The sequence below is a fragment of the Convolutriloba macropyga genome, chromosome 1 (assembly GCF_964194025.1).
Source record: "Convolutriloba macropyga chromosome 1, txConMacr16.3, whole genome shotgun sequence".
Taxonomy (NCBI): Eukaryota; Metazoa; Xenacoelomorpha; order Acoela; family Convolutidae; genus Convolutriloba; species Convolutriloba macropyga.
In genome coordinates, this window is record NC_134468.1 from 78,795,248 (window position 1) to 78,818,384 (window position 23,137).

Below are 23,137 nucleotides of genomic sequence, written 5' to 3' on the forward strand. Positions count from 1 at the left end.
GTTGAGCCAGACTAGCAATTAGTATAATATTGACAACCATTAGAGGTAGGCTCATAAACATTAAATTAGTCTTGATTTCGTGACTATTGTGACATTTTTATACATAGCAATGTAAGTAGTATAACGTGAGCAAGAGTGGGGGGGGGGGGGGTAAAAAGACGTACCTATGTATAAAGATTACGTATAGCCCATATTCCCTCAAATCTCAAAGACGTACCTCACAGCATGATACCCAAGGTGTTCAAACGAGGGGGATTAGAAAGTTAATCCCTTAATATTAAAGTAGTAAGGTCATTCACCCATTCCCATATTGCACTTTATTAATGTAAATTTCCAAAGACGTACATCACAGCATGACACCCAAGCTGTTCACACGAAAGGGATTAGCTATAAAATGTTTATATATTAAATTAGATAGGATGACTCATTTACACTTACGCACGGTTTACGTGATTTTCAAAAATGTACCTCACAGCTTGATACCCACGCTGTTCACACGAGGGAGATTAGCAAGTTAATCCCTTAATATTAAATTAGGTCATTTACTCATTCCCATATTGCACTTTAATAATGTAAATTTCCAACGACGTACCTCATAGCATGACACCCAAGCTGTTCTCTCAAAGGGGATTAGTTAGGTTATGTTTTAATATTAAATTAGATAGGGTGACTCATTTACACTTACGTACGGTTTTCGTGATTTTCAAAAGTGTAGCTCACAGCATGATACCCAAGCTGTTCACACGAAGGGGATTAGCAAGACAGTGCCTTAACAAATTAGTAAGGACATTGACCCCTACCATATTACAGTTTACTAATGTAAATTTCCAAAGACGTACCTCACAGCATGACACCCAAGCTGTTCACACGAAGGGGATCATCAAGATAGTGACTTCACAACAAATTAATAAGGTCATCGACCCCCTACCAAATTACATTTTAAGAATGTAAATTTCCAGTGCTGTACCTCACAGCATGATACCCAAGCTGTTCACACAAAGGGGATTAGCAAGGTAATGTTTTAATTTTAAATTAGATAGGATGACTCATTTACAATTACGTACGGCTTAGGTGATTTTCAAAAATGTACCTCAGAGCATGACACCCAAGCTGTTCACATGAAAAGGATTAGCAAGATAGTGCCTTAACAACAAATCAGTAAGGTTATTGACCCCCAACCATATTACACTTTATTAATGTCAATTTCCAAAGACGTACCTCACAGCATGACACCCAAGCTGTTCACAGGAAAGGGATTAGCATAAATCATTTTCTACACAACTTTCATTGTCTTAAAAAAATGTTTTATAAGATCTCATTGGCTACGAAGTTTTTGTTCCCTATTGTTCTTGTTTATACTTGGCTCCACATTTCGAGGTTTTTTTTTAAAGATGTTTCAATCATTTGTTTCTTTCCCCTTATTTTTTTCAGTTACCCTTATTCATCCAGAGTTTCTTATTTGTTGCTTCCAGATCCCATATTTTGCTCAATTCACCAAAAGTGACTACCAAAATTAGCAATTCTATTTACAGTAAATCTAATTCAAAATTCTAGACTGCTAATCATATTTTAATAATCTAACCTAGAAAAAAGAATGTCTCTCGTTGTGTTAGATATTGAGTGCTTGGAGGGGCAAATTGTTAAGGAGTTGGGTGTTTTCAAGGACGGAAATGTATTGGGATACAGTTTCCTCCCACCCAAAGACTACAAACCTACTTTTCAAGCAAAGTGGAACACTAAAAATTTACATGGGATTAATTGGAACAGTGGAAAACTGGAATATACTGAGCTCTCATCAATCATTCACCAACATTGTTTACCTACAACAGAATATTTTGCAAAGGGGTTGGAGAAGTGTAATCTCCTCTTAAAATACTTGTGTAAAGATGTGGAGAATCTAGATGATCTTGGTTGTCCAAAAGTTTCCAAACTTCTCAACAACTTGGATACTGACTGGGATTGTAGCAACTATCCGTATCGACACCAAAAATTTTTCACTGTGCAGAGAAGAAAGCTTATGCTTACGAAATTTGGACTCTTGATTTTTTTGATAATGTATTATATTTGTGATTTCTAATTGTATTTGTGATCTTTTTGTAATTAAATGTTTTTGTTTTACTACTTTTTAAATCAGAGAAAAGTCGCACTTGAAGATCATTTGCTGAGTACAGATTACATGATTAGATAAAAATGGCAGAAATGCACGTTTCAAAATAATAATAGATACCTTTTCTGAAATTGGGAAACAAAACAAACTAAGTTTAAAAAGACACTTTTTTCATTGTCAGTTTTTCAAATTTTTTAATGTAAAACTTTAATTTTTGTTCTTGTTTATACTTAAGTTTCAGTGGCTCCATATTTCGAGGCTTTTTACGATATGTCAATCATTTGTTTCTTTCCCCTTACTTTATTCAGCTCCCCTTTGATAATGTTAATTTGCAAAGACGTACCTCACAGCTTGATACCCACGCTGTTCACACGGAGTGGACCAGCAAGATAATCCCTCAATAACAAATTAGGTAGGTCATTGACCCCTTCCCACATTACACTTTACTAATGTCAATTTCCCAAAACGTACTTCACAGCATGATGCCTAAGCTGTTTACACGAAGGGGATTAGCAAGATAGAGACTTAACAGCAAATTAGTTAGGTCATTCACGTTTTCTCATATTACACTTTACAAATGTCAATTTACAAAGACGTATCTCACCGCATGATGTCCAAACTGTTCACACGAAATGGGTTAGCAAGATAATCCCTCAATAACACATTCCAATTCTTAAGGGAAGAAAGGCACACCTATCCTCAAAAATACACATTTATTGGCAACAAACACTCAATTCTCGACACGAAACATCCAATTATTGCCAAAAATAGCAAAATGTTGAAAAAAATACCAAATTCGTACCAAAAGAACCAATTCTAGCCCGAAAATACCCGTTTCTTGTCCAGAAATACACCATTTTTAGCAAAAAATACACAATTCTTATGTTAACAAAAATTCGTAGTTCCTGCCAAAAAACCCAGGTCTAGCAAAAACTGCGCAGTAATTGCCAAACGAACACTCAAATCTTTCCGAAAAATACGGATTTTTACCACAAAGTGGAGATATTTTGTCAAAGAACAACCAAACTCCACCCAATTTGTTCGAATTTTTAAAAAAATACCCAAATAGAAAACGAAAACAAAAATTCATCAAATATTTATCCAAAACATATCATAAATTAGACAATCTTGCCATCATCTGTATTTATCAAATTTCTTCCCGACAATCCAATTATTTAGTGACCTGACAGACATCAAATTTAGACATCGTTTTTTGTGATGAATCTTCTCCGCTGATTGATATAGGTTTTATGAGCACAATCTTGTCACGAATTATTTACTGTCGTCTAAAATTAGTCATAAAATGCATCAGTTTAATCATAGAAGTTCAACAATTACGTCCTACTATCTTCAAAATTACGAACATTTAGGTGATCTCATCCATGTTGGTGGGTCACTGACCTCTTTGAGAAAAAGTTTAGTTCAACTACTTCGTATGATTGCCACAATTGCGGATATCCAGGCATTGTATGGCCTCATTGAACTAATGTGAACAAAATATAATCCACAATAATGGCAATATGATTTTTCATACTTTATCAAAGCATGCAGAGCTCACGTGATATAAGTCTTACTCATAGTATCGTAATAATTACGTCACTATTGCGTCATAATGATTTCAGTTTTTATCATACTGTATAAACTAAAGTCCAATTCATTGTGCTTCTTTTTTCCTTCTGTTCAACAGCTCAACAAAAGCTAGCTTTCATTCTTATCTTGAAACAATTTCTTGCTTCTTCTGTTGCAAAACCAAGTTATCATTTATAAACCCTTCAGTGAATATTCGTCATCTCCAGGACCTCTTCCTATTTCCCATTCCACGTAAGTCATTTCTGTTATGAAATATGAAAACAAGCAAGAAAAAACAAACAAATGACTATTTTTATCATCGTACTCATTCGCAAATAGCATATTAATTCTTCAGAGAGAAAGATTCACCAATACGGGTAATTTATCCTTAGCTTTAGTTTTTTTAGTATTTCAACCGTCTTCAACCAAAAAAAGGCTGAAATAACGAACATCAAATCTGTGAAATTGAACGAAAATCTTAAAGCCCACATCTTCTTCCCCGATTTCAATGATGATGTTGCAATTATAAAGGAGAGAAAAAATTGCTACGGCTGGGTAGCTGATCCTGCATTCTCAATTCCGAGGCAGCTCCTGGTTTTCATTATTGCTATCGAGAATTTGCCTGAAGTCTCTGTTCCATACAAACAGACAACTGTAGACTTCTACAAAAACCGCATCGAAAACACAAATTTGCAAGTGTCAGACAACATGGAACTGAGCAGATCAGTCCGTGAGCAATTCTGTGATTATGAGTTGTCCTATAGACCAATGTATGAAAATCAACTGAGATTTTTTGAGGAGGAGAGAGAACTTAAATTTCTCTGGTGTGTGTCTGACGAGTATGACAATTTGCAGGAGCAGAAACCTCATCGGGATTGTGACGACTGGGAAAATGGGTCGTTGACAGAGAGTATCATTGCAAGTATAGAGGAAGAGAACGCAATTGAGCTCAAGTTTAGCAGCAAAAATTGCGACAAGGCAGTCCCCTTTTTGGGACAAGATACAATGAAAGTACAGGGAGCATCGACTGTTGAAAATACTTCACTCAAGTCTGCCGAAACCATCCTCAGTAAAGTACTCGATGAATGTGCAGATAACCAAGATCATATTTTTTCTCAAGATGCAATTGAAGCAATATCTGAAAAAACTTCCCTCAAATGTGAGCAACCGGCGTGTACTGTACACAAAAGACAGTCAACAGAAGGGCTCCTGATGTCAATAACCCTGAGAGAGGGAAGTAGAAAGCCAGAAGTTGATCACAAGAAATAAAAAATGTGTCCTCCATCGGGCAAATTGAGACGACATACTGAGTTATATGGTAACTAGACTAGCAATCTGAGAAGTTATTCCTTTTGCGGATTATTTTTTGTATTTCCTGTATGATTTCACATCTGATACTAGTATTTTTAGTGACGACTGATTGACTGATTAATTTGAAATATTCTGTTTTACACTCAGAAAAGCTGAAGCTCATGTATGCTTTTGAATTGATACTTTGATACTAATTTTTAATTGAGTTTTAAAATGCATTTTCGAAAACAATTTTTATCATAAGTTCAATTTTGAATTTAAATATTTATCGAAAAAAGCTTGTTTTGTAATATCTGCTTTTTCTCAAAAATGCGGGTTAGTAGTCGTTGCAGAGACTGTGAAGTTGATTGGAAATAGTTGGGATGCAAATGATATGGTTATCAGATAATGGACCGTAGTCGACTTACGGACATACGACCACAAAATATCTGTAAGGTTTTCATTTAGATAGATTTATTAACAACAGGTTTTCAAGTCCCTGAATGAGCTGAAAGACCAGATTTTTGAGGTAGAAATGAGCAAGACACGTATTGCACATAAAGCACCAATAATTGTTGGGTTCTTTATCCTCTTGTACGCCAAAATTACAATGTTGCAACTTAAAAACATTTTCTTATCCTCTTTCTGCGATACAAACAAATATGAGTTGATTGAAATGGATACTGAGTCTTTACTTGGCACGTAGTTAGGAAAAATTTGACGAATTCAGTTGACCAGAAATACATCAAGTGTGGTACTGGATGATGCAAAGCGATTGCAGTGATAATTTCGCAGCGGACTCTAGCAACAGTTGTTTACCACGAGTACTATGCCATAATCATGGAACCTTTGATAAGAGAACACCTGGTTTTTGTGAAGATGAATTTTCGGTTAAGAAATATTAGATATCGATACATACATATCATTAAGTATAAAATTTACAAATTTTTTAAGTGGAAAACCATTTCCATTAGTTTTTTTTGTTTTGAAAAAAAAAATGTTTTTTAAAAATGTAATTTTTATAAGGTTTTTAACAAAAAAAATGTAAATTTAGATGTTATTTATCTATTTTTACAATTTTCAGTTTTTGAAGTTTTTTTCAAGTTAAATTTTCAATTCAATTGTTTTTTTTATTAAAAAATGTTGTTTTACTAAAATATTTTTTTTTTCAAAATGTCGTTTTTTACATAAGGTTTTTAACCAAAATTGTAAATTTTGTTGTTTTTCATTCTTCTATTTTTACATTTTTCAGTTTTGGAAGTTTTTTTGTAAAATTTTCAATTTGTTTTTTTTTATTAAAAAATGTTGTTTTAATAAAATAATTTTCTTTCAAAAATGTCGTTTTTTACATAAGGTTTTTAACCAAAAATGTAAGTTTTGTTGTTTTTTCATTTTTTGTATTTTTACATTTTTCAGTTTTGGAAGTTTTTTTTTGTAAAATTTTCAATTTAATTGTTTTTATATTAAAAAATGTTGTTTTACTAAAATAATTTTCAAAAATGACGTTTTTTACATAAGGTTTTCAGCCAAAAATGTAGGTTTTGTTGTTTTTTATTTTTCTATTTTTACATTTCTCAGTTTCGGATTTTTTTCATCTAAAATTTTCAATTTAATTGTTTTTTTAATTAAAAATGTTTTACTAAAATAATTTTTTCAAAAATGACGTTTTTTACATAAGGTTTTTAGCCAAAAATGTAAGTTTTGTTGTTTTTTATTTTTCTATTTTTACATTTCTCAGTTTTGGATTTTTTATCTAAAATTTTCAATCTAATTGTTTTTTTAATTAAAAATGTTGTTTTACTAAAAAAATTTTTTTTAAAATATCGTTTTTTACATTAGGTTTTTAACCAAAAATGTAAATTTTGTTGTTTTTCACTTTTATATTTTTACATTTTTCAGTTTTGGAAGTTTTTTTCTTGTAAAATTTTCAATTTAATTGTTTTTTATTAAAAAATGTTGTTTAACTAAAATATATTTTTTTCAAAAATGTCGTTTTTTACAAGGTTTTTAACCAAAAATTTAAATTTTGTTGTTTTTTCATTTTTCTATTTTTACATTTTTCAGTTTTGGAAGTTTTTTTTGTAAAATTTTCAATTTAATTGTTATTAAAAAAATGTTTTACTAAAATTATTTTTTTTTCAAAAATGTCGTTTTTTACATAAGGTTTTTAGCCAAAAATGTAAATTTTGTTGTTTTTTCATTTTTTGTATTTTTACATATTTCAGTTTTGGAAGTTTTTTCTTGTAAAATTTTCAATTTAATTATTTTTTTATTAAAAAAATGTTGTTTTACTAAAATAATTTTTTTTCAAAAACGTCGTTTTTTACAAGGTTTTTAACCAAAAATGTAAGTTTTGTTGTTTTTTCATTTTTTGTATTTTTACATATTTCAGTTTTGGAAGTTTTTTCTTGTAAAATTTTCAATTTAATTGTTTTTATATTAAAAAATGTTGTTTTTTTAAAATAATTTTTTTTCAAAAAAGACGTTTTTTACATAAGGTTTTTAGCAAAAATTGTAAATTTTGTTGTTTTTTATTTTTCTATTTTACATCTCTCATTTTTGGATTTTCTGATGAAAAATTTTCAATTTAATTTTATTAAAAAATGTTGTTTTGATAAAACAATTTTTTTTTCAAAAATGCCGTTTTTTTACATAAGGGGTTTAACCAAAAATGTATATTATGTTGTTTTTTTTTATTTTTCTATTTTTCCATTTTTCAGCTTTTGAAGTTTTTTTCATTGTAAATGAAAAAACTTCAAAAATTGAAAAATGGAAAAATAAAAAAAAACAACATGATATACATTTTTGGTTAAACCCCTTATGTAAAAAACGGCATTTTTGAAAAAAAAATTGTTTCATGAAAACAACATTTTTTAATAAAAAAAATAAATTGAAAATTTTACATCAGAAAATCCAAAAATGAGAGATGTAAAATAGAAAAATTTTAGAGAAAATTTACAAGAAAAAAACTTCCAAAACTGAAAAATGTAAAAATACAAAAAATGAAAAAACAACAAAACTTACATTTTTGGTTAAAAACCTTATGTAAAAAACGTCATTTTTGAAAAAAAAATTATTTTAAAAAAACAACATTTTATAATATAAAAACAATTAAATTGAAAATTTTACAAGAAAAAAACTTCCAAAACTGAAAAATGTAAAAATATAAAAATGAAAAACAAACAAATTTACATTTTTGGTTAAAAACCTTATGTAAAAAACGACATTTTTGAAAAAAAATTATTTTATTAAAACAACATTTTTTTAATAAAAAAACAAATTGAAAATTTTACAAAATTTCCAAAACTGAAAAATGTAAAAATAGAAGAATGAAAAACAACAAAACTTACATTTTTGGTTAAAAACCTTATGTAAAAAACGACATTTTTGAAAAAAAAAATTATTTCAGTAAAACAACATTTTTAATTAAAAAAACAATTAAATGGAAAATTTTAGATGAAAAAAAATCCAAAACTGAGAAATGTAAAAATAGAAAAATAAAAAACAACAAAATTTACATTTTTGGCTAAAAACCTTGTAAAAAACGACATTTTTGAAAAAAAAAATTACTTTAGTAAAACATTTTTTTAATAACAATTAAATTGAAAATTTTACAAAAAAACTTCCAAAACTGAAAAATGTAAAAATAGAAAAATGAAAAAACAAAATTTAAATTTTTGGTTAAAAACCTTGAAAAAAACGACATTTTTGAAAAAAATATCTTTTAGTAAAACAACATTTTTTAATAACAATTGAAAATTTTACAAGAAAAAAACTTCCAAAACTGAAAAATGTAAAAATAGAAAAATGAAAAACAACAAAATTTACACTTTTGGTTAAAAACTATGTAAAAAACGACTTTTTTGAAAAAAATTTATTTTAGTAAAACAACATTTTTTTAATAAAAGAACAATTAAATTGAAAATTTTACAAGAAAAAAACTTCCAAAACTGAAAAATGTAAAAATAGAAAAATGAAAAACAAACAAATTTACATTTTTGGTTAAAAACCTTATGTAAAAAACAACATTTTTTAATAAAAAAAATAAATTGAAAATTTTACATCAGAAAATCCAAAAATGAGAGATGTAAAATAGAAAAATTTTAGAGAAAATTTACAAGAAAAAACTTCCAAAACTGAAAAATGTAAAAATACAAAAAATGAAAAAACAACAAAACTTACATTTTTGGTTAAAAACCTTATGTAAAAAACGTCATTTTTGAAAAAAAATTATTTTAAAAAAACAACATTTTTTAATATAAAAACAATTAAATTGAAAATTTTACAAGAAAAAAACTTCCAAAACTGAAAAATGTAAAAAATGAAAAACAAACAAATTTACATTTTTGGTTAAAAACCTTATGTAAAAAACGACATTTTTGAAAAAAAATTATTTTATTAAAACAACATTTTTTGAATAAAAAAACAAATTGAAAATTTTACAAAAAAACTTCCAAAACTGAAAAATGTAAAAATAGAAGAATGAAAAACAACAAAATTTACATTCTTGGTTAAAAACCTTATGTAAAAAACATTTTTGAAAAAAAAAATTATTTTAGTAAAACAACATTTTTAATTAAAAAAACAATTAAATGGAAAATTTTAGATGAAAAAAAATCCAAAACTGAGAAATGTAAAAATAGAAAAATAAAAAACAACAAAATTCACATTTTTGGCTAAAAACCTTATGTAAAAAACGACATTTTTGAAAAAAAAACTATTTTAGTAAAACAACATTTTTATTTAAAAAAACAATTAAATTGAAAATTTTAGATAAAAAATCCAAAACTGAGAAATGTAAAAATAGAAAAATAAAAAACAACAAAATTTACATTTTTGGCTAAAAACCTTATGTAAAAAACGTCATTTTTGAAAAAAAGTTATTTTAGTAAAACAACATTTTTTAATTAAAAAACAATTAAATTGAAAATTTTACAAGAAAAAACTTCCAAAACTGAAAAATGTAAGAAAAGAAAAATAACATCTAAATTTACATTTTTTTTGTTAAAAACCTTATAAAAATTACATTTTTAAAAAAGATTTTTCTTTAGTAAAACATTTTTTTTTTCAAAACAATAAAAAAAACTAATGGAAATGGTTTTCCACTTAAAAAATTTGTAAATTTTATACTTAATGATATGTATGTATCGATATCTAATATTTCTTAACCGAAAATTCATCTTCACAAAAACCAGGTGTTCTCTTATCAAAGGTTCCATGATTATGGCATAGTACTCGTGGTAAACAACTGTTGCTAGAGTCCGCTGCGAAATTATCACTGCAATCGCTTTGCATCATCCAGTACCACACTTGATGTATTTCTGGTCAACTGAATTCGTCAAATTTTTCCTAACTACGTGCCAAGTAAAGACTCAGTATCCATTTCAATCAACTCATATTTGTTTGTATCGCAGAAAGAGGATAAGAAAATGTTAAGTTGCAACATTGTAATTTTGGCGTACAAGAGGATAAAGAACCCAACAATTATTGGTCTTTATGTGCAATACGTGTCTTGCTCATTTCTACCTCAAAAATCTGGTCTTTCAGCTCATTCAGGGACTTGAAAACCTGTTGTTAATAAATCTATCTAAATGAAAACCTTACAGATATTTTGTGGTCGTATGTCCGTAAGTCGACTACGGTCCATTATCTGATAACCATATCATTTGCATCCCAACTATTTCCAATCAACTTCACAGTCTCTGCAACGACTACTAACCCGCATTTTTGAGAAAAAAGCAGATATTACAAAACAAGCTTTTTCGATAAATATTTAAATTCAAAATTGAAGTTATGATAAAAATTGTTTTCGAAAATGCATTTTAAAACTCAATTAGAAATTAGTATCAAAGTATTAATTCAAAAGCATACATGAGCTTCAGCTTTTCTGAATGTAAAACAGAATATTTCAAATTAATCAGTCAATCAGTCGTCACTAAAAATACTAGTATCAGATATGAAATCATACAGGAAATACAAACAAAAATAATCTGCAAAAGGAATAACTTCTCAGATTGCTAGTCTAGTTACCATATAACTCAGTATGTCGTCTCAATTTGCCCGATGGAGGACACATTTTTTATTTCTTGTGATCAACTTCTGGCTTTCTACTTCCCTCTCTCGGGGTTATTGACATCAGGAGCCCTTCTCTTGACTGTCTTTTGTGTACAATACGCCGGTTGCTCACATTTGAGGGAAGTTTTTTCAGATATTGCTTCAATTGCATCATGAGAAAAAATATGATCTTGGTTATCTGCACATTCATCGAGTACTTTACTGAGGATGGTTTCGGCAGACTTGAGTGAAGTATTTTCAACAGTCGATGCTCCCTGTACTTTCATTGTATCTTGTCCCAAAAAGGGGACTGCCTTGTCGCAATTTTTGCTGCTAAACTTGAGCTCAATTGCGTTCTCTTCCTCTATACTTGCAATGATACTCTCTGTCAACGACCCATTTTCCCAGTCGTCACAATCACGTTTCTGCTCCTGCAAATTTTCATACTCGTCAGACACACACCAGAGAAATTTAAGTTCTCTCTCCTCCTCAAAAAATCTCAGTTGATTTTCATACATTGGTCTATAGGACAACTCATAATCACAGAATTGCTCACGGACTGATCTGCTCAGTTCCATGTTGTCTGACACTTGCAAATTTGTGTTTTCGATGCGGTTTTTGTAGAAGTCTACAGTTGTCTGTTTGTATGGAACAGAGACTTCAGGCAAATTCTCGATAGCAATAATGAAGACCAGGAGCTGCCTCGGAATTGAGAATGCAGGATCAGCTACCCAGCCGTAGCAATTTTTTCTCTCCTTTATAATTGCAACATCATCATTGAAATCGGGGAAGAAGATGTGGGCTTTGAGATTTTCGTTCAATTTCACAGATTTGATGTTCGTTATTTCAGCCTTTTTTTGGTTGAAGACGGTTGAAATACTAAAAAAACTAAAGCTAAGGATAAATTACCCGTATTGGTGAATCTTTCTCTCTGAAGAATTAATATGCTATTTGCGAATGAGTACGATGATAAAAATAGTCATTTGTTTGTTTTTTCTTGCTTGTTTTCATATTTCATAACAGAAATGACTTACGTGGAATGGGAAATAGGAAGAGGTCCTGGAGATGACGAATATTCACTGAAGGGTTTATAAATGATAACTTGGTTTTGCAACAGAAGGAGCAAGAAATTGTCTCAAGATAAGAATGAAAGCTAGCTTTTGTTGAGCTGTTGAACAGAAGGAAAAAAGAAGCACAATGAATTGGACTTTAGTTTATACAGTATGATAAAAACTGAAATCATTATGACGCAATAGTGACGTAATTATTACGATACTATGAGTAAGACTTATATCACGTGAGCTCTGCATGCTTTGATAAAGTATGAAAAATCATATTGCCATTATTGTGGATTATATTTTGTTCACATTAGTTCAATGAGGCCATACAATGCCTGGATATCCGCAATTGCGGCAATCATACGAAGTAGTTGAACTAAACTTTTTCTCAAAGAGGTCAGTGACCCACCTACATGGATGCGATCACCTAATTGTTCGTAATTTTGAAGATAGTAGGACGTAATTGTTAAACTTCTATGATTAAACTGATGCATTTTATGACTAATTTTAGACGACAGTAAATAATTCGTGACAAGATTGTGCTCATAAAACCTATATCAATCAGCGGAGAAGATTCATCATCACAAAAGACGATGTCTAAAGTTGATGTTTGTCAGGTCACTAAATAATTGGATTGTCGGCAAGAAATTTGATAAATACAGATGATGGCAAGATAGTCTAATTTATGATATGTTTTGGATAAATGTTTGATGAATTTTTGTTATTTCGTTTTCTATTTGGGTATTTTTTTAAAAATTCTAACAAATTGGGTGGAGTTTGGTTGTTCTTTGACAAGATATCTCCACTTTGTGGTAAAAATCCGTATTTTTCGGAAAGATTTGAGTGTTCGTTTGGCAATTACTGCGCAGTTTTTGCTAGACCTGGGTTTTTTGACAGGAACTACGAATTTTTGTTAACATAAGAATTGTGTATTTTTTGCTAAAAATGGTGTATTTCTGGACAAGAAACGGGTATTTTCGGGCTAGAATTGGTTCTTTTGGTACGAATTTGGTATTTTTTTCAACATTTTGCTATTTTTGGGCAATAATTGGATGTTTCGTGTCAAGAATTGAGTGTTTGTTGCCAATGTGTATTTTTGAGGATAGGTGTGTCTTTCTTCCCTTAAGAATTGGAATGTGTTATTGAGGGATTATCTTGCTAACCCATTTCGTGTGAACAGTTTGGACATCATGCGGTGAGGTACGTCTTTGTAAATTGACATTTGTAAAGTGTAATATGAGAAAACGTGAATGACCTAACTAATTTGCTGTTAAGTCTCTATCTTGCTAATCCCCTTCGTGTAAACAGCTTAGGCATCATGCTCTTAAGTACGTCTTGGGAAATTGACAATAGTTAAGTGTAATTTGGGAAGGGGTCAATGACCTACCTAATTTGTTATTGAGGGATTATCTTGCTGGTCCATTCCGTGTGAACAGCGTGTGTATCAAGCTGTGAGGTACGTCTTTGCAAATTAACATTAACAAAGGGGAGCTGAATAAAGTAAGGGGAAGAAACAAATGATTGACATATCGTAAAAAGCCTCGAAATATGGAGCCACTGAAACTTAAGTATAAACAAGAACAATAATTAAAGTTTTACATTAAAAAATTTAAAAAACTGACAATGAAAAAAGTGTTTTTAAACTTAGTTTTTTTTGTTTCCCAATTTAAGAAGAGGTATCTATTATTATTTTGAAACGTGCATTTCTGCCATTTTTATCTAATCATGTAATCTGTACTCAGCAAATGATCTTCAAGTGCGACTTTTCTCTGATTTAAAAAGTAGTAAAACAAAAACATTTAATTACAAAACGATCACAAATACAATTAGAAATCACAAATATAATACATTATCAAAAAAATCAAGAGTCCAAATTCCGTAACCATAAGCTTTCTTCTCTGCACAGTGAAAGGTTTTTTGGTGTCGATACGGATAGTTGCTACAATCCCAGTCAGTATCCAAGTTGTTGAGAAGTTTGGAAACTTTTGGACAACCAAGATCATCTAGATTCTCCTCATCTTTACGCAATTATTTTAAGAGGAGATTACACTTCTCCAACCCCTTTGCAAAATATTTTGTTGTAGGTGAACAATGTTGGTGAATGATTGATGACAACTCAGTATATTCCAGTTTTCCACTGTTCCAATTAATCCCATGTAAATTTTTAGTGTTCCACTTTGCTTGAAAAGTAGGTTTGTAGTCTTTGGGTGGGAGGAAACTGTATCCCAATACAATTCCGTCCTTGAAAACACCCAACTCCTTAACAATTTGCCCCTCCAAGCACTCAATATCAAACACAACGAGAGACATTCTTTTTTCTAGGTTAGATTATTAAAATATGATTAGCAGTCTAGAATTTTGAATTAGATTTACTGTAAATAGAATTGCTAATTTTGGTAGTCACTTTTGGTGAATTGAGTAAAATATGGGATCTGGAAGCAACAAATAAGAAACTCTGGATGAATAAGGGTAACTGAATAAAATAAGGGGAAAGAAACAAATGATTGAAACATCTTTAAAAAAAAACCTCGAAATGTGGAGCCAATGAAACTTAAGTATAAACAAGATCAATAGGGAACAAAAACTTCGTAGCCAATGAGATCTTATAAAACATTTTTTTAAGACAATGAAAGTTGTGTAGAAAATGATTTATGCTAATCCCTTTCCTGTGAACAACTTGGGTGTCATGCTGTGAGGTACGTATTTGGAAATTGACATTAATAAAGTGTAATATGGTTGGGGGTCAATAACCTTACTGATTTGTTGTTAAGGCACTCTCTTGCTAATCCTTTTCATGTGAACAGCTTGGGTGTCATGCTCTGAGGTACATTTTTGAAAATCACCTAAGCCGTACGTAATTGCAAATGAGTCATCCTATCTAATTTAAAATTAAAACATTACCTTGCTAATCCCCTTTGTGTGAACAGCTTGGGTATCATGCTGTGAGGTACATCATTGGAAATTTACACTCTTAAAATGTAATTTGGTTGGGGGTCGATGACCTTATTAATTTGTTGTGAAGTCACTATCTTTCTAATTCCGTAAGCATAAGCTTTCTTCTCTGCACAGTGAATGGTTTTTTGGTGTCGATACGGATAGTTGCTACAATCCCAGTCAGTATCCAAGTTGTTGAGAAGTTTGGAAACTTTTGGACAACCAAGATCATCTAGATTCTCCTCATCTTTACGCAAGTATTTTAAGAGGAGATTACACTTCTCCAACCCCTTTGCAAAATATTTTGTTGTAGGTGAACAATGTTGGTGAATGATTGATGACAACTCAGTATATTCCAGTTTTCCACTGTTCCAATTAATCCCATGTAAATTTTTAGTGTTCCACTTTGCTTGAAAAGTAGGTTTGTAGTCTTTGGGTGGGAGGAAACTGTATCCCAATACAGTTCCGTCCTTGAAAACACCCAACTCCTCAACAATTTGCCCCTCCAAGCACTCAATATCAAACACAACGAGAGACATTCTTTTTTCTAGGTTAGATTATTAAAAAAATGATTAGCAGTCTAGAATTTTGAATTAGATTTACTGTAAATAGAATTGCTAATTTTGGTAGTCACTTTTGGTGAATTGAGCAAAATATGGGATCTGGAAGCAACAAATAAGAAACTCTGGATGAATAAGGGTAACTGAATAAAATAAGGGGAAAGAAACAAATGATTGAAACATCTTAAAAAAAACCTCGAAATGTGGAGCCAATGAAACTTAAGTATAAACAAGATCAATAGGGAACAAAAACTTCGTAGCCAATGAGATCTTATAAAACATTTTTTAAGACAATGAAAGTTGTGTAGAAAATGATTTATGCTAATCCCTTTCCCGTGAACAGCTTGGGTGTCATGCTGTGAGGTACGTCTTTGGAAATTGACATTAATAAAGTGTAATATGGTTGGGGGTCAATAACCTTACTGATTTGTTGTTAAGGCACTCTCTTGCTAATCCTTTTCATGTGAACAGCTTGGGTGTCATGCTCTGAGGTACATTTTTGAAAATCACCTAAGCCGTACGTAATTGCAAATGAGTCATCCTATCTAATTTAAAATTAAAACATTACCTTGCTAATCCCCTTTGTGTGAACAGCTTGGGTGTCATGCTGTGAGGTACATCATTGGAAATTTACAATCTTAAAATGTAATTTGGTAGGGGGTCGATGACCTTATTAATTTGTTGTGAAGTCACTATCTTGATAATCCCCTTGGTGTGAACAGCTTGGGTGTCATGCTGTGAGGTACGTCTTTGGAATTTTAGTTATTAAAGTGTATTTTGGTAGGGGGTCGATGACCTTATTAATTTGTTGTGAAGTCACTATCTTGATGATCCCCTTCGTGTGAACAGCTTGGGTGTCATGCTGTGAGGCACGTCTTTGGAAATTTACATTAGTAAACTGTAATATGGTAGGGGTCAATGTCCTTACTAATTTGTTAAGGCACTGTCTTGCTAATCCCCTTCGTGTGAACAGCTTGGGTATCATGCTGTGAGGTACGTCTTTGGAAATTGACATTAATAAAGTGTAATATGGTTGGGGGTCAATAACCTTACTGATTTGTTGTTAAGGCACTCTCTTGCTAATCCTTTTCATGTGAACAGCTTGGGTGTCATGCTCTGAGGTACATTTTTGAAAATCACCTAAGCCGTACGTAATTGCAAATGAGTCATCCTATCTAATTTAAAATTAAAACATTACCTTGCTAATCCCCTTTGTGTGAACAGCTTGGGTATCATGCTGTGAGGTACATCATTGGAAATTTACACTCTTAAAATGTAATTTGGTTGGGGGTCGATGACCTTATTAATTTGTTGTGAAGTCACTATCTTGCTAATTCCGTAAGCATAAGCTTTCTTCTCTGCACAGTGAAAGGTTTTTTGGTGTCGATACGGATAGTTGCTACAATCCCAGTCAGTATCCAAGTTGTTGAGAAGTTTGGAAACTTTTGGACAACCAAGATCATCTAGATTCTCCTCATCTGTACGCAAGTATTTGCAAAGGGGTTGGAGATTACACTTCTCCAACCCCTTTGCAAAATATTTTGTTGTAGGTGAACAATGTTGGTGAATGATTGATGACAACTCAGTATATTCCAGTTTTCCACTGTTCCAATTAATCCCATGTAAATTTTTAGTGTTCCACTTTGCTTGAAAAGTAGGTTTGTAGTCTTTGGGTGGGAGGAAACTGTATCCCAATACAGTTCCGTCCTTGAAAACACCCAACTCCTTAACAATTTGCCCCTCCAAGCACTCAATATCAAACACAACGAGAGACATTCTTCTAGGTTAGATTATTAAAAAAATGATTAGCAGTCTAGAATTTTGAATTAGATTTACTGTAAATAGAATTGCTAATTTTGGTAGTCACTTTTGGTGAATTGAGTAAAATATGGGTTCTGGAAGCAACAAATAAGAAACTCTGGATGAATAAGGGTAACTGAATAAAATAAGGGGAAAGAAACAAATGATTGAAACATCTTTAAAAAAAAACCTCGAAATGTGGAGCCAATGAAACTTAAGTATAAACAAGATCAATAGGGAACAAAAACTTCGTAGCCAATGAGATCTTATAAAACATTTTTTTAAGACAATGAAAGTTGTGTAGAAAATGATTTATGCTAATCCCTTTCCTGTGAACAGCTTGAGTGTCATGCTGTGAGGTACGTCTTTGGAAATTGACATTAATAAAGTGTAATATGGTTGGGGGTCAATAACCTTACTGATTTGTTTTTAAGGCACTCTCTTGCTAATCCTTTTCATGTGAACAGCTTGGGTGTCATGCTCTGAGGTACATTTTTGAAAATCACCTAAGCCGTACGTAATTGCAAATGAGTCATCCTATCTAATTTAAAATTAAAACATTACCTTGCTAATCCCCTTTGTGTGAACAGCTTGGGTGTCATGCTGTGAGGTACATCATTGGAAATTTAGTTATTAAAGTGTAATTTGGTAGGGGGTCGATGACCTTATTAATTTGTTGTGAAGTCACTATCTTGATGATCCCCTTCGTGTGAACAGCTTGGGTGTCATGCTGTGAGGTACGTCTTTGGAAATTTACATTAGTAAACTGTAATATGGTAGGGGTCAATGTCCTTACTAATTTGTTAAGGCACTGTCTTGCTAATCCCCTTCGTGTGAACAGCTTGGGTATCATGCTGTGAGGTACACTTTTGAAAATCACGAAAACCGTACGTAAGTGTAAATGAGTCACCCTATCTAATTTAATATTAAAACATAACCTAACTAATCCCCTTTGAGAGAACAGCTTGGGTGTCATGCTATGAGGTACGTCTTTGGAAATTTACATTACTAAAGTGCAATATGGGAATGAGTAAATGACCTAATTTAATATTAAGGGATTAACTTGCTAATCCCCCTCGTGTGAACAGCGTGGGTATCAAGCTGTGAGGTACATTTTTGAAAATCACGTAAACCGTGCGTAAGTGTAAATGAGTCATCCTATCTAATTTAATATATAAACATTTTATAGCTAATCCGTTTCGTGTGAACAGCTTGGGTGTCATGCTGTGAGGTACGTCTTTGGAAATTTACATTAATAAAGTGCAATATGGGAATGAGTGAATGACCTTACTAATTTAATATTAAGGGATTAACTTTCTAATCCCCCTCGCTTGAACACCTTGGGTATCATGCTGTGAGGTACGTCTTTGGGATTTGAGGGAATATGGGCTATACGTAATCTTTATACATAGGTACGTCTTTTTACCCCCCCCCCCCCACTCTTGCTCACGTTATACTACTAATGTAGTCTTGAGGAAAGTTTAAAAAACAAAAGTCCAAGGGACGGAATATCGCTCGCAATCATTCGAATTAAGCCTACCGCTAAACTAATTTGGGCATAAATTTATTCTAGATATTTGATTTAGAATCACAGATGCTCTGTATCACTTCTTGTTAGTGTGGTATTATTGCACTACAACCCTGCGTGAACACGTGTTGCGTACCAATGGAAGCAAGATCATGCCTTGGTGGCTGGTCCATCACTACCTCACTATTGTAGTGTCTGGAGTGCTCCTAATGTGGCCAGAGGGATGGAGCTATACAGAGTATAGACGATACTTCCTCTACTTTTCACTCTACTTGGGATTTGTGCAGCTTCTGCAGTATTACTACCAAAGGGGACATCTTTATAGGTAAGGAAGTTGAAGTTTTTATATTTGTTTAATAAGTTTTTAAGTTTAATATTTTAGTGCAAAATTCGAGAAAGAGGTTAAACGGGAGTGGGTCCAGCTTTTGGCTCTTGAAACACATTAACTTTGGAATTTTAATTCTTTTCCTTCGGTTGTTTCAATGCCTAATTTTTATGTTTTGATGTAATTTGTCAATTCTGCAGAATTTTCGTAAGTTGATTTTCGATTTTTCGGAAGGAGTCTTTCGGATGGAGTTTTTTGTTATTAATGCCTGTAAGTGTTCACATATTTGTGAAAGGTTTAAAATTGAGGAAAACCTGAAAGATATTGAACTTTATGATGTTGAATCATGTTGGTTTTTCAGAGCAACAAAATTTGCGTCGTGTAATGTGAGCCTCAATTTTGAACCTCAATCATCTTTTTGGCGTTTAGACTGCGTGCACTGGGTGCGAGTAGCAACAGCCAGATGCGGATAACAGTGGAGGGTTTCCAGGGGTGGATGTGGAGGGGACTTACTTTCATCATCCCGTTCCTGCTTGTGATCTACTCTCTGGAACTGTACAATGCATACATCCTATACCATCTCTCATTCCATCCTAAATGCTCCGAGTGGCAGGTGAGAAGGGAATAGCGCGTCTTATTTGGTATTATGTAGCGCGTCTTATATAGCATAGTGGGGCTACATATTCAAGGTTTCAAAAGATTAAGAGCAGACCCTCTGTGAATGATTTTTGAATTTCAGAGATCAAATTAATTGCAGAACTGACGTAAGCGTTTTGATCCAAACCTCCCAAGTCTCATTTGCTCTGTATTCAATGACAGCCGTTGAAATTATTTCTTTCGGAATTAGTTTTAATGAAAAATTAGCATGATCTCCCGTGGTGTGTGATAGATTTTACGACGGAGCTTGTTTTTAGAGTTTGTATTGCTTAAAGAGCATCAGTAATCAGCTCTTGCTACAGTTTCTTCCAGTACTTAGGATAATAAAGGACTTAACCAGGTTTCATGGTGGTGAAAAATTATGTTGTTTGCGCATTTTAATGTGAAATTTCATCATTGTGGACGCCACTAGATCTGTCTTCCACTATTAGTAGCTGCCTCAGCCTCTCAAAGGCTATTAATTAAGCGCTCTTTTTACCACTCGGAGAGGAGTATTGGAGAAGTGCCGTCTATACCACTACTCTCAATCAGTATTTTTAATTTTAACTATTGTTTTCTGCTTTAGAGGCTTGACTAGGCTAAATTAATAATATTAGTAGAAAGTTTGATTTAACTGCGTTTTGAGATATCTTAACCAACGCAAATTTGGAATTCGACTGTTTTTTTTGGCTATTTAGACTATTTCCGCAATTTTAATAGTAGCAAAGCAATAGCTGGGTCTTTTATTTTAGCTGCGAAGCTGTAAGCTGAGCGAAGCTATATTGCGGTGCTCTTGGTTTTTTACAATTCAAAGAATTTAAATTGTATTGTGGGACTGTCTTTTTTTAAGATCTGTTCACACATTTTCATGATTTTTGAAGTCAAATTGGAGTAGTAATTTTGGTCACGCCGAAACAGGAAATGGAGCGAAAAAGCAAGTGGTTTTGCGGCGTGAAATTTTTTCGCTCTAATTTTAAAGTAGAGTGAGAAAACGGTGTTTGAACAAAAATTTGGTTTCTCGGTAGTGGTTTTTTGTTCACATGCGGCAATTGCACTCTGATTTTTACTGTTTTTTCGATTTTTTGGATAGGATTTTTTCTAAATGGTTTTACCAATCCATATACAGCTCATTCTAGACCTAGTTTTTTGTTAAATTTTCTATTCTCCCTAGGGGTTTTTTTGTTTGACATGCGGCATTTTGACATTGATTTTCTGTTTTTTCTTATTTTTTTTATCTGATATTTTTAAAAAATGGTTTTCTCAATTTACTCATAGTCCATTCTAGGTCTAGTTTTTCTGTTTAGTCAATGAAAATTCTTTGAATTGTACGTTAGGACTTGTCCTGCTATGTTTTTTTGTTTCGTCGTCTGACGCTCTTTTTTTGTTTTACATTTGTCACACAGCAAAGCTGAAAGTCTGAATGACTTCTTCCTCTCACTAACTGCATTTGCGCGCGTGAAGTCATTTCTCACTCGCTTTAGCAAAAGTTCTTAGGTTATTTGCGTGATTTGATTTTTATCATACGTGACTTACCTCACTCAGTAAAATGACTTTTGCACTTTAAACCTTTAAAACTTAAGCTTAATTTGAATTTGTTTAAGGTCAAAGGAACTCATATGTGCAGTAAAGGTCCCTAATAAGAGGCTTCTGTGGAATGAATTTTAACAAGTGTTATTAAATCGCTGAATGTTTTTTTACCTAGTTTTTTGCGCGGCGTCGATTTTTTTTTCAATTTAGATCCGTGTTTCTATCTCTATTATATGGCACGCAGGTCTATTCTTTCGCAGCTATACCGGTAATCTGCTGGCTATGTTTATCCTTCCTTGTTTTCTACAATCCAAGAATTGGATTGTATTTGACTGTCTTGTTTTCAGTTTTTCACACATTTTTCAATGACTTCTATCTTTCCAAACGAGATAAACAGGTAAGGCCCAGTGGGCATTAAGTTTCAGTAGAGGCCCAAAGCTGGGTTTAGTAGTTCTTCAGACGCTTAGAGTGTTCCTCCAGCTGCTGGGAAGGCCTTAATTCAAGGTTAAAACTAATGAGTTTTTGAGCGAAAATGGTGCATTTTTTCACGTTTTTCGGCATTTTTCGAGTTTTTATCTGATTAGTTTTGAATTGACGTTTGTCAAAATTGATAAAAGTCTTCAACAGGATATAATTACTTTTTAATTGCTCTTGATTGTAGTTCATAGCAATTATTGTAAACGTGTCTTTTTTTACGCAAAATTTTCGCTTGACGATTTTGACCTTTCGAGTGACTTTTACGCCCTTGACTTTTTGCATTTCGCGTGATTTATAATTCCCTCTCAATCACAATTTCAAGCAGCTGAACTCAATTGGCGGCAATTTAATACTAAAAGTCAAATGAAATAGTGCGCCGAAACTGGTGTCATTTTTTATTTTATATCTTAATAGTGGTATAAGGTAACCTCTAATGTGGTTATTTGAAGCCCACTATAGAACTTTTTAGTCTCATTTAGGCTCCCCCTCCCCCAACCCCGACTGAAGCAGGCTGCACTTGATTAGATCTCCCAGCAGTCGTTCAAGAGCATTTCTTCCGACGTTTAGTCGGTTTTGTTTGATTGTTGATTTCTGTTTTCGAACATGGGACTTTGACAATAGCTTAGTTTGTAATGTATAGCAACTGGTAACAGTCTGTAATTCAAGGTGCAGAGGTCAATTTGAGAAAAATTGATCCCATTTAAGTAACTACCCCCCCATAAAAAACTACCCCCCCCCCACGTACCTACCCCCTCGCCCCCAACGTACCTACCCCCCCCCCCCAACCTCAACGTACCTACCCACCCCCCCCCCCCTCCGTACCTACCTATCACCCCACGTACCTACCTCCCCCCACGTACTTTACTACCCACCCGCAATTTGCCTACCCGCCACCCCACCTACCTACACCCCCACCATCACCTACCTGCCCCCACCTACCAACCTCCCCCCTCTCCCCACCAGCACCTACCCGCACCCCTGAACTGAAAAAATTTTAACGCTTTTTATGTTTATTGTTCTACGATTTTTGTTATTCTTTGTGTTTTTTCGATGTTCTGATTTTGTGCAAGTAAGGGTAGAGATTATTTTGCACGACGATTCGAGTAGTTTCCGGTATTCTACCGGCTATGTTTTTTTTAGCAGAAAGCAAGTGGTTTCCGGTATTCTACCGGCTATGTTTTTTTAGCGGAAAGCAAGTTTGTTCATGACTTGAATTTTGACTTCTTCTGTTCGAGCATTTACCTCCGTTTTTGATTGTTGACTTCCGTTTTT

The 23,137-nt window shown here is 32.6% G+C and overlaps 2 protein-coding genes across 3 annotated transcripts in view; both read left to right on the forward strand.

Annotated features, from left to right (window-relative positions):
• The window catches only part of LOC142342971 (transmembrane protein 120A-like), a 318,405-nt gene extending 298,537 nt beyond the window's left edge, over positions 1–19,868 (forward strand). For both annotated transcript variants that reach the window (XM_075394664.1, XM_075394656.1), the window contains 2 exons: positions 18,959–19,225; positions 19,655–19,868. In XM_075394664.1, coding sequence (XP_075250779.1) covers positions 18,959–19,225; positions 19,655–19,853 — 466 coding nt within the window. In that variant the 3' untranslated portion in view covers positions 19,854–19,868. The remainder of the gene's footprint in view (positions 1–18,958; positions 19,226–19,654) is intronic.
• LOC142342955 (transmembrane protein 120A-like) overlaps positions 1–23,137 on the forward strand; it is a 241,844-nt gene that overhangs the window by 36,285 nt on the left and 182,422 nt on the right. The gene's annotated exons all lie outside the window — the stretch shown is intronic.